A 12,066-nucleotide genomic window follows, 5' to 3' on the forward strand; every position below is an offset into this window, starting at 1 on the left:
AATGTTTGGTATTAGCATTATTTTATTGCCCTTCTCTCCATATGTATTAATAAAAAGCTGCCTGATTTTAAACTGCAAAGTGTATATATTTACTATCTTCTTCCTGCTAAACTTATGTAAGACGATTGAAGATGAAGTGGCTTATTTATTAAAGTATTCCAACTGCAAAACTAAAGGGGAAAAAAAATCAGAACAGAAACATGACATTGATATGATATAGCGCTGTTATTAGCTCCAGTTTTGCAGCCGGGAGACTTGTATAAATACTACAGTAGCTACATAATAATAATAATAATAATAATAAATCTCCTGTTTCACTTAAAAATCTCAATGACAGGAGATTTTATACAGTATGTCGGCCAGTGTCACTATTATTACTGGGGACAGGAAATGGGGCTACAGCACCCTGTGATATACACAATCAGTTAGCCGGGACCTGCCTGTAAAATAAAGTTAAGGGGACTTATCTTGACGAGCGCCCTCCTCATTTCAGCGTAACGTTACCATGGCAACACGTCATCATATGATGTTGCGGTGTCATTGGACGTCGGTCTCCATGACAACGCGACGCTAAAGGAGGCGGCCCGCTCCGGAAAAGGTAAGACCCCTCTCACAAAGAAAAAAACCCCACACACAGCCAGCTCTCAGTGAGAAGTGGTCCTGCCAGTCCAGGGGCCACACGATCCTGTCAGTGCCGGGATCCAACTTCTGCCTGACCGAAGGAGGGAGCTGGAGGAAGTGGAGGGGGGGCGCGCTACCTCCTCCAGCTCCCCCCTCTGGATGGGTGGAAGTTGATTCCCACGCCAACAGGAGGAAGAGGGAGAGGAGACAGCGTAGGGCCCCCCACAGGTGTGGGGCCCAAGGCGGCTGCCCTTAGGCCGGCCTTACAGTATCAGTGTCAATATGCCCAGTGTCACAGACCTAAATAGAAGTCCTCCTGTTCCATTCAGATCACAAGATATGACTCAAAATCAGGTGATATATTCATCACTAGGGAATAAAGTTGCTGGGTATTGTACCATTCCGGGCTGAGGATTAAGGAATATTTATACCTACCCGCACAATGATTCTTTCGGAAACATGAGCAACTATAAGGTATGATTGCTCCTGACTGACAGCGTACAGGCCAACCACCAACATGAAGTACCTGAGAAAACAACAGTTAAGACAGCATAAGTCTCTGTCCCTCACAAATGTAAGAGAATTTAAGGTCTAAAAAAAACTTAGCCCTCACACACCAAAAATAGAATGGCTGCTTAATGTACAGTTTGTCTTCACCAATATGCCTCCGTACTATGCTAGTCTGACCACATATCCAAAGGATTGATTTGCTCATCATACCATGTGAACAACAGCATATATTCTGCAAATACTACGATTCAGACAGACCTCTCAACATTATTCATAGCACTATAGATCATGGTTTCTACTGACCTAAGCTTCGACCATAACCAAGGAAACCTAGTCATTAAAGACACATCAGGATGCCAAAAGGAACGTCAGTCCTAATATCTATCCTCTTGCCTGCTGAGGTACACTGGGTTTCTATTTCTTCCGAAATGTAAGCGGTTAGTAGTTTCCCATTAAAGGGGCAATTCCTCCTAGGACCAACAGCCAACTGATTCCAGTGATGTGCTTTAGGGGTTTCATCTGGGTAATTAATGATTGTTTTACCCAAATCTGACACCAATAAGTATTTTTTATTATTTTGTTTTAAGTTCAAATTGTGAGAGGTTTGATTCCCTCTGGTTACTCTCTTCTGTGTGGTGTCACTGTTTGTTCAGCAAGTGTTTGTACAGCCAGAGTCCCACCTCTTTTTATTGGTTCACTGATAAGCACAGGGTGGGATACACAAAGAAAGCACTTGATTGACAAACATTTCCCCATACAAACACCCTTATGAAATTAAAATGGCCGCCTGTGTTGGATTGCCCCCTTAAATCAGGAACATTGCAATATTAGCATGTAGCTGACATCACAGATTGAAGGACTTTTATGGGCCTAGTTAGAGTTTTACAGGGGAACATATTTGTAGTACTGCTCATACCTTCAATAAAACCATTACTAGGTATTTATATCTTTGCAATCTGGGAAAGGTTAACCTCTTCACTGCTTGCAGTGCAGTCACTTCTACTAGCAGAGGGTTTGGGAATGAGTAATTAACAGTTAATATACTGTGTATGCCTAATTGGGTTACACAATAAATTACACATCATTACACAAACATTAAACCTAGTGTAAATCAAAATCCCTTTACCGTTGGTCTGGGTTTGGTTTTCCTTTCTTTCTCATATTATTTGCTGTGGTTTCACTAAAATGTAACCTTCCCAGTGTTACTTTAGTGACTTGGTCTGCTGGCAAATTAACCCTGCAAAAGAAAAAGAATAATATATCCCCCCAAAGAAAAGACTCCTGAAACAATATGAATGTGTTTCAATCTAGAAACCAATCTTTCTCCACCTTCCACTTCTTATACCCGAATCAGCAGCGCAGCATAATGAAGAGAAGGTCACGATGAACTACATAAAACGTCAACATCTTTCGCCTGCATAACCCCTAGTTCACCAACGCTGCAGGCGGTGGCTGAATAAAAAGTATAATAATGTGTATCTCTTAAAGCAGCAGTCCAAGCTGACATTTTTTATTTTTTTTTATTTAAAAACAAATCTCCCCCCCCCCCGTTTAATATGTACATCCATACAATGATAAGTAATTAGCTAATCCTTTCTCCTTTGATCAATCAGCGAAGATTCGGCTCCGGGGTTCACTAAATGGCTGTCAGTGCAGCAGAAGAAAACCAAAGATGCAAGGGTCTGTGGGAAAGATCATGTGACCAGGCAGTCACTAGATACCATTGATGCACTGCTAGAGATAGAGGGCAGGGTTCAAAAAAGGGGTGTGCCAGAGCCTGTTTCAGAAGAGGAATGGGATGTGACTTTGTATATGGTTGCTATAGAAACAAAAAATGCATGTTATATTATAATACATAACAAATTTAATTCAGAGTTGTTGTTTTTTTAAATGGTACAAGTATTTTTTCATAGTACAGATCTGATTTATTTAAAAATTGCTTGGTCTGCAGCTTTAATGGTAGTGGAGGACTGGTCAGGCTGGGGACATGGTACCGCAGACCGTGCGGATGCGTCCGCACCCTGAGCGAACAGACTGCCTTAAGGCAGTGTTCGCGTCCATGCGGCGTGCGGGCGCATGCGCCTGGAAGCGGGCGGGGGTGCGCGTTGCGCAAGAAATCAGTTCAAACTGATTTCTTGGACCGACAGGCTGGTCACGTGAGCGGTTCGCCCATTAAGGGCGTACCAGCTCCGTGACATCACTGGCACGCCCCTAGACACGCCCACGGACGGCGCGCGTACCATGGCTGAAAAACGCACCCACTTCAAGCGGATGACGTCACGGCCGCGCACGCCCCCGCACGGGCGAAGGCACCATGGCCCCAGCCGCATGCTCACACCATGCTGAAGGATTCAGAGGCTCACTCTGTATCTTCACTCATAAGTAAGTTAGCAAAGTGGCTGAGAAAGTGGCCCTGTTGGTTTGCCTCCCTTAGTGCTACAAGGGCCCAAACATTCATTCTACTCTCTGTGTAGGTTAAGCTATTTTTTACACCGTTTGCAAAGAATATATATTGCGTACAAGAGAAGTTGTGGGGTGGTTAATTACAAGGGATACAAATACCACGGAGACAGATTTGCGGCTTTATGTCCTGCTTCTTTTTGTCTCCCAACTCCTCATTATCCCTCACACCGTGGTCATGAAAATGTAAGTTCTATTCTAATGTTTCCAAAGCTCCACAATTACAATAGTTACATTCATATTGATGTACTTATTATTGATAATATATTACACCATTCTGATGAGATGATGTGTACCTGGAATTAGTAAAATGATGGCTTGGCAATTCAAATGCCATCACTTCAGCGTTACTTTAGAAAATCTGTGTTTTTCAATGAATGCTTATTATGGGGTCAATACATTGCTTTCTTTAAAGGGACATTGGCTTGATATGAACATGTGATATAGAAAGTGTCTTAAACTCAAATTATAGGAAATTTGACTTTCATATTATTTGCAGGTAGTTACACTATGTATTGAGCCAGGCTTACAATTTGTCATTGTTTGCATATACATTTTCTAGATCTGACTCATATTGCTACAATAAAAGGTATAACAACCTATAAAAAAAATCAAGGATTTTGTAGGGCCAACTGGTCATATTTAATAGGTGGCAATAAGCCATAAGCCACCTAACTGAGCAATAACATGAATGGGCTATTAAGGTGTCTTATTGCATCACTTGGTAAATAATATGGCTCAATAAATCCACTAAAATACCAAGGGTTTATGACTTAACTATGACAGCCTTCAACAATACTTAACCATCGTTTAATTTCAGTACAGTGGCAAAAAACGTTGAACTTAAAGCAACACTACATCCTTATTATGTTTTAACTTTTTAATTACCTGGCTTCTACACTGTTAATTTAGCAATTACAAAGATAAAATGGGTCAGTAAGACAATGAACAAACAGAAGACAATGTAGTTATTGATGTTATGAATAATAAATGGCTTTTGGGCACAGAACCATGAGTGAATTGTCTTTTATAAAGAAGAAGTCAACTCATGCAGTTGAGGACTATAATCTGAAGCGCTGTCATGTTATTGTAACTGTCCCTGCCCGGCTCCCTCGGGAGGTTACATCGTGTAGTGGTGTATTAGACATTCGCATTAATTTACCTTATCTCAGGGGGTTGTCTGTGGTTGGCTGGGCGATGGAAAGGATGGGCACCAGGAGTTTTATAGCACAAAGTAAATCTTTATTTATGTTCCCATGCTTGTGAACACTGCCGTCACAGGTACAGGTAGATTTACATTGCTGTACTTAATTTCATCCATTCTCCTATCACTCTTAATATGGGTTTCCCAGATTGCCCACTCAACACTCACGATAATCTGTGGACCGGGCCCCCTTATTATTAATATTCTTATTGTCCATTTTACTGTGAGCCATGTTCAGATCCTGGCCTGTTCTGTGAAACGTTATTGTTACTTTCCAAGTACTGTAACTGTCACTTCCTCAGTGAGTACTGAATACTGTGGGTGGGGATCCACGGATAGGGCATCCTGGGGGAACATCTGCTTGGCCCACTGAGGCATGTTTACATTCCCGTTACTGGGACATGCTCTTCTCTCTTTTGGCCATACTATTGGATCCTATCTGAAGCGGCACTGACCCAGTGATCTATACTATACTATACTTTGGGGAAGATCTTCCCTACCTCTACTCTCTGAAGCTTCTCTCTCTCTTCCATGCTGGAAAACTCTCTCCCAGAATCCTCTGCTCTATCCTTTATACCTTCTGTGACACAGCACTCCTGTGTCACCACTGGGTGGATCTTAACACTTGATCTCACTGTTAACTCCTAATTTACCTTAGTACCCAACACCAGGAGGGGGGAAAGGGGGTTACATTATAATATAAGAAGATAAAAAAGAAACTTACGTAACTGGATGGAAAGGTCGTTTGCTGCGGTCAGACTGGGACTGTTCAATGGTGATTGTCTGGTTTGTAGTTTCTACCTACATTTCATATTTTAAAAAAAAGAATGTGTTTCTAGTTAGCTGATGCATTAAACTATAAGTATGATGAGTGAATGAATAGTTTTTTATGTCACAGATGTATGAGCTAAGAAACCTGTGGCTGTTGTATCCCACAAAGTCATGTAGTTGCTCTCTTGGGCTCCTACGCAATATGCTGTAAGTCACATCTCCTTCTCAAGGAAGCCAATGCGCTCAATTCAATTAAATGGAGCTTGAGATCTCCCTGACATGTGGAAGTAGCTTCACAGTATATTGAACACCAGACTTGAAATAATATTCTCTCTTGCAGTAGCAACTGATCTATGAATGCTGGAAAATAGCTATCAAAATAAACCGCTGCCAATTAAATTATGAAAGACAGTCAGTGTTCTGCTTGTGATTCTGTGATTAATGTCAATTTGCTATCACAGTGAAATAATTATATCCAATTTAGATATGTGAATCATTAAACAAAATGAAATACAAAACAATTGCATAATATCATTTACTGAAAAGCTAATTAAAGTATCAGTCCTATGTTTTGGGTAAAAAAAATACTTATGAATGTAATTGGTTTCCCGAAAAAATGATTCAATCATTTTAAATGGAATTTGTACTTGTTTATGTAACTTGGATACTACATTTTATTTGTATTAGTTCCTCTGAAATTCATGCTCGACGGATACTTTGTGCCCTATCATTTGGGAATTAGCATTCGAATTATTTTAAAATCAAAAAACAAAAGAAAAAAACGGTGAGGTTGACATATAACATAGAGATACTCAGATCCCAAAACAATCTTATTAAAGATATTAAGTAACAATTGTAAAAAAACATCCAAAGCATTTGGTTAACATTTATGTATGTATTTAATTCCCAATGTTTTACCTATAAATCATGCCACTGCCATTAGCTCACTTTGCACCTTGGTGAGACGGTCACTTTGGCGTGTACCTGATTTCAAGGACCATCCGATTCTGGTACATTAAACCACATTATCTAAAAGTATTTCACATTTTGTTTGTTGTATTTATTCTATAAAAACTGGTACAGAGGTACAGTTACATATAAATTCCTTGCAATTAAAGAAAAATGAAGTATAGTTTCATGCACTTTTTTACAAGCAGTAAAAATCAAAGCTACTGATTGCAAAAAATCTGAGCGGATACTCTGGGATATGTCATTGGATCCAATCCTGTCGAATTTCTGTCTTGATTCCAGGTTCGGATTCTTTAAAATCCATAGTCGGATTTGAATACCGGAAATATAGTGTGGTGGTGGAGAAGGAGGAGGAGGAGGAGGAGAAGGAGGAGGAGGAGGAGGAGGAGGAGGAGAAGGAGGAGGACCACCACCATCCAAAAACGATATGAAAATAGTATAATTATACTGTATCTCCTTGTCATCACACGTCAACCACTATAATCACTAGCATGTTTAGAACCAGAATGCGTCTGTAATGTATTGTAGAGCAACACATTGCAAGCCCCTTCAGCACTGGCAATGCTGGTAGGGTAGGAAAGCTTACTTTCACTCCAAAGACTCTCATGTAAAACCTCTCAATAGGCTTCAGGCCCAGCTGTGTCTTGACATACTTAGAGCTTCCAAGCATTCGGATATGGACCGTGACCTGGAAATGGTTCTTCTTCTGGCACACATATGCCTCGTCTACTGTTGAAAAGGTAAATCCTTTGTCTGTAATCACTTGGTATCCCACCGCAGAACTGAAAGAAAGTACAGCCTTAAGGTTCAACCCTACTTGCCAAAACGCATTGTATTTGCGTGACGTTGAAAGCACTCAGTCATATAACCTCATATATGTGCGCGTTTTCTAGTGGTGGTTTTGAAAACATTAACATTTGTCTATCAGTTTTAAAAAATGTAGACAGTAAGTACACCTGGAAATATCGCTGAATATACAAAGTACGTTTGTTAGGTGGTACTTGGGTAATCAGTTTTTACTGAGGAATACCTCAGATCCCAATTTTCAATGACCAGACCAAGTTATAAAGCAGTTTTTTTAACTCATTATTGTAGCTATTTGAGAGCCCTCCAAAATGTATCAAAAATGGAAAGTAGTGAAGGATGTTACATTGGTGTGATCATTATGATGTTGAGTGATGATGATTGTAGTGTGCGTAAGGAAGAGGGAAGATGAGAGTAAAGGATGTTGGGTCTCAGAGTGGGAAGGCAGGTGGTAGAGGTCAAAGGGCAAATATTGGAAAGCTAAGCGAAGGGAACACCGGGAAGCAGGGAAACCAGACACAGGCAAGTGAAAGTTATGTTGGGGCAAAATATGTTGGACAAAGTGCACATAATGTTGAGGAGTAAAAACACCAATTGTTCAGAGTGCACAGAATGTTGGGGGCTAGAGAACAGAATGTTGGGGTTAGAGTGTTGGGGGCTAGAGAAGAGAATGTTGGGGGCTAGAGAAGAGAATGTTGGGGATAGAGAACAGAATGTTGGGGGCTAGAGAACAGAATGTTGGAGTTAGAGTGTTGGGGGCTAGAGAAGAGAATGTTGGGGGCTAGAGAAGAGAATGTTGGGGGCTAGAAAACAGAATGTTGGGGGCTAGAGAACAGAATGTTGGGGGCTAGAGAACAGAATGTTGGGGGCTAGAGAACAGAATGTTGTTGATCAGAGAGCAGTGAATAAAGTGTGAGAACAGGATAAATGAAAGAAGAGCCATTGGTGAAGATGTAAAATGATGTAGCTTGGATGGCAGGGCTGTGTTTACTGAGATAGTGTAAATCCTTTCACAACTGGTACTGTGAGCTTCTGATACTTATGACCAACTGTCATGCTGGTCCATTAAAAGGTTATCATAGTCTACTACAACCCTACACTTCATCAGTTTGGGAACTCTGCAGTAACTAACCAATAGAGATGGGCACATTTTCCACCTAAATCCCAATCCAACTCGGATTGGCCAGTTCCTTTGAGCCGCAGAATAGACTTTAAAAGGCAGATTGTTTATTTTTTTTATTTATTTTTTTACTAGCAGCAAAAATCCAAGCAGATACTTTGGAATATGTCTTTAGATCAAATCCGGTCAGATTTCTGTTTTGAATCGAGTTCTGAGTTCGGATACTTTACAATCCAAAGTTGTATTTAAATACCTGAAATATAGTGAGGCAGAGGTGGAGGAGGAGGAGGAGGAGCAGGAGCACCACCATCCAAAACATATTTTTGGGATTCAAATAAGACATTGGATTTTTAAGAATCCGAGCTCGGATTCGAGATGGATTTTTTATTACCCAATTCGCAGACGGATTGTGGTGCGCGGATCAGATTTAGGTCAAATGAGCCATGGAAATCGGCGTATCGGATTCAGACAAGTTAACCCATCTCTACTAATTAATTATGCAATCAAATACATAATATTGTGCTTCTCTAGTCTTTTATGGTGCTCTGACTTTTTAAAATGAGTCTAAAATATGGCTATCGATACTTACAGCTTCTCACAATTAGCATTGCATAAGCTTCCCCAGTGTGCTGTCTGGTAGGGTTTCCATGTTAATGATTGATAACATTTGTCTATCGAGGATACGGTCTGTCCGTCACTTTCATAGCCATGTACATTAATAGCACAATCCGCTGAAGCAGCTGCAATGATCCACATGTCAAAATGCATTTAGGCTTGAAAAATAAATGATTCACATATTCCCCAAATTACTGAAATATATATATATATATATATATATATATATATATATATATATATATATATATATATATATATATATATATTACTACCCATGTGCTTTAGCTGCCCAGAAATTGGGTATTATAGAAAGTAATAGAAGCACACCAGGACTTATTAATAAGATGAACATTTCGGCTCTCAAAGGAGTCTTGGAGAATCGTTGACCTTAGTAATAAACATTTTGCAATTTAGCATAAGTTCTGATGTGGCTGCCATTACTATACATATATCTTTGTGTGTGTGTGTGTGTGTGTGTGTGTGTGTGTGTGTGTGTGACGTCAGCCATGTCATTAGCCCTGGAAGGAGGATGTTCGCCGATCGATCGGCAGCTTAGGCAATTAGTTCTCAATAAAGCTACTCACTCGCTGCATATAGTAAAACACAAAAACAAACAAAAAAGTGTCGGCGGGACTGCTGCGTTAACGAGACGGTAAGCGGATCTTCAAAGCCCAGGAACGCAGTGTTAAGTGCTATTTTCAACCGTAATGGGTTGAGAAAGAGCAGGTTTTTTTTCAGTAGAGTCCCAAGTGCTATACAGTATGTATGTATGTGTATATATATATATATATATATATATATATATATATATATATATATATATACAGTGTTCGACAAACCTATACATTTGCTCGCCCCGGGCGAGTGGATTTAACCCCGGGCGAGTAAATATTGGCCCAAGCAGCACACGTTTGGTACTAGGTGGCGAGTAGATTTTTTTGTGTGGCGAGTAGATTTTTTGGTGATTTGTCAACCACTATATATATATATATACAAAAGAATCCAAGTCAGCGCTTTCGCCCTCAATTTTTCTCTAAGGGATATATATATATATATATACATATATATATATATATATATATATATATATATATATATCCCTTAGAGAAAAATTGAGGGCAAAAGCGCTGACTTGGATTCTTTTGTCACTCCGGCGCTGCTGGAAAATGTGAGACAAACCCAACACTCATGGAGATCAACATAGTGTAATAGAAGAGGTTCTGGTGTCCCCTGTTGCAGCCGCCTACTGTATGGACCTCGAGATGCTGAGCCTTTAAACATGCAAGAGATACCAGCATCACCTTCTGATGTAAGTATCTCAGGGAGCAGAGGTGCCCGGAGCCAAGATTAACGTGGTTGATCTCTGGAGACCTCCTGCTTCCCACTTAGGGGAGGGGGGAATCTTTTTTTGTTTTCTTTTTTGTTTGTTTTTTGGTTTCTTTTAAAGGCAATCGTGCTGGGTAGCCTATTCTAATGAGATAACTGTTAACGGATACGCTGCTTTTGCATGTATTTAGCTTTGTGGATTCACGTTAACCTCAGGGAACATAACGTCTGTTACTGATTTGGATAACATTAAGTTACGAGCCCTGACTTAGCAGAGCTTTGTGGATCTGGGCCATGGTGGGTCCATGAGGTGAAAGGGCTTACTGCAGGCAGTACTGAAACTCAGCTTCACAAATAACCCTCCTGGTCTTGTACGCACAATTGGGGGGACATTTTCTTTGTATAAATTGCCACACTTTGCCCATATTCTTATAAAAAATTAAAGTATGCACTTTTGGATCATACAAAACAGACTTTGCTATAGTCAGACAGCTTTCCAAATTACTTAATAAATTCAAAGCAACATAAAATGGCAACCTGCCATTAGAGAAACTGTTTAGATAAACACAAAGCTCTGTTAATTCCCAGGGCTCTTAATGTAACATTCTCTAAAACAGGAACGGATGTTATGTTCTCTGAGTTAACATGGTATGCTAAAAGCTATTTGTATGCAAACACAATGGCCGTTCTACATCTCATCAGCTGAGGCCCAACGTCATATTATTGAAGCATAACATTGCAATATCTTCCAATAACGTGACGTTATGCCAGTCTTGGCGTTACTCTGATCCAGACCCTGATATACTGAAGGGCTTTTGCTGAAGTGAAGAGGGAGAGGAGAGGGATATAACGCTAGGGCACTCCATCCATCCAGATACTGCAGGAGCTCTAGTTCATGGTCTGGATGTAACCAAGTTGAGGTATGACCTAACCAATGTAACGTTAGTGGATATGCGATGTTATGACAAAGTCTTATTTTTCATAATCACTAACGTCCATTATAGTTAACGCTATGCTCTTTATGGGAGAAGAGCATGGTTTTACGTTATGTTATCGTCTTTTGAGATAAAGCGTTAGTCCGAACAGGATGTTAAGTTAGGGTAATGCCACATTAAGTGACAACAGAACATTGTGAATCTTGTTGAAAAAAAGAGCTATTCTGTTTCAAACTAATTTTTTGTAGTATATACTGTACATGCGCGTTTGAATCATTACTTTGTCTTGTGTCCACATTCCATGTCTGCCAATTCTCTCTCTCTTCCAAATGTGAATGTTTTCTCTTCTTGGTAGGTGAAACACTAAAACAATAGTGAAAAATGTGTTAGTTTGAAGTCCTCTATGATATGTTAGCTTTCCCACGTCTCTCATGCTTCTTATATATGTACTTCAGATACTACATAATTATAATCATTTCTTATTAACTTAATCAACTTAAATCATCATTTTGATAATAATTCGATTTTGGCACTTTCCGAGGTTGTTGCTTGTTGTAACTAACAGAAACTCACTCATGAATGTTTATTCAGAAAAGTGGGGGTAAAGTGTTAAAGAAATTAAAGTTGCCAATGAATGTCTTACTTGGCAACTAAAAACTGAATTCATTGATTCCAATATGTGGTGCCTACGTATCCTAAGCCTTGGCTACATTACTGATTTTATTTAA

General features: G+C 39.8%; 1 protein-coding gene across 2 annotated transcripts in view; it reads right to left on the minus strand.

Annotated features, from left to right (window-relative positions):
• Window positions 1–12,066, minus strand: part of MYRFL (myelin regulatory factor like) — a 180,813-nt gene that overhangs the window by 102,928 nt on the left and 65,819 nt on the right. For both annotated transcript variants that reach the window (XM_075600257.1, XM_075600258.1), the window contains 6 exons: window positions 11,619–11,701; window positions 9,049–9,199; window positions 7,122–7,317; window positions 5,520–5,596; window positions 2,258–2,368; window positions 1,057–1,147 (listed from right to left, as the gene is read on the minus strand). In XM_075600257.1, the coding sequence (XP_075456372.1) occupies window positions 1,057–1,147; window positions 2,258–2,368; window positions 5,520–5,596; window positions 7,122–7,317; window positions 9,049–9,199; window positions 11,619–11,701 (709 nt within the window). The remainder of the gene's footprint in view (window positions 1–1,056; window positions 1,148–2,257; window positions 2,369–5,519; window positions 5,597–7,121; window positions 7,318–9,048; window positions 9,200–11,618; window positions 11,702–12,066) is intronic.

Source organism: Ascaphus truei, chromosome 5 (assembly GCF_040206685.1).
Source record: "Ascaphus truei isolate aAscTru1 chromosome 5, aAscTru1.hap1, whole genome shotgun sequence".
NCBI classification, from domain to species: Eukaryota; Metazoa; Chordata; class Amphibia; order Anura; family Ascaphidae; genus Ascaphus; species Ascaphus truei.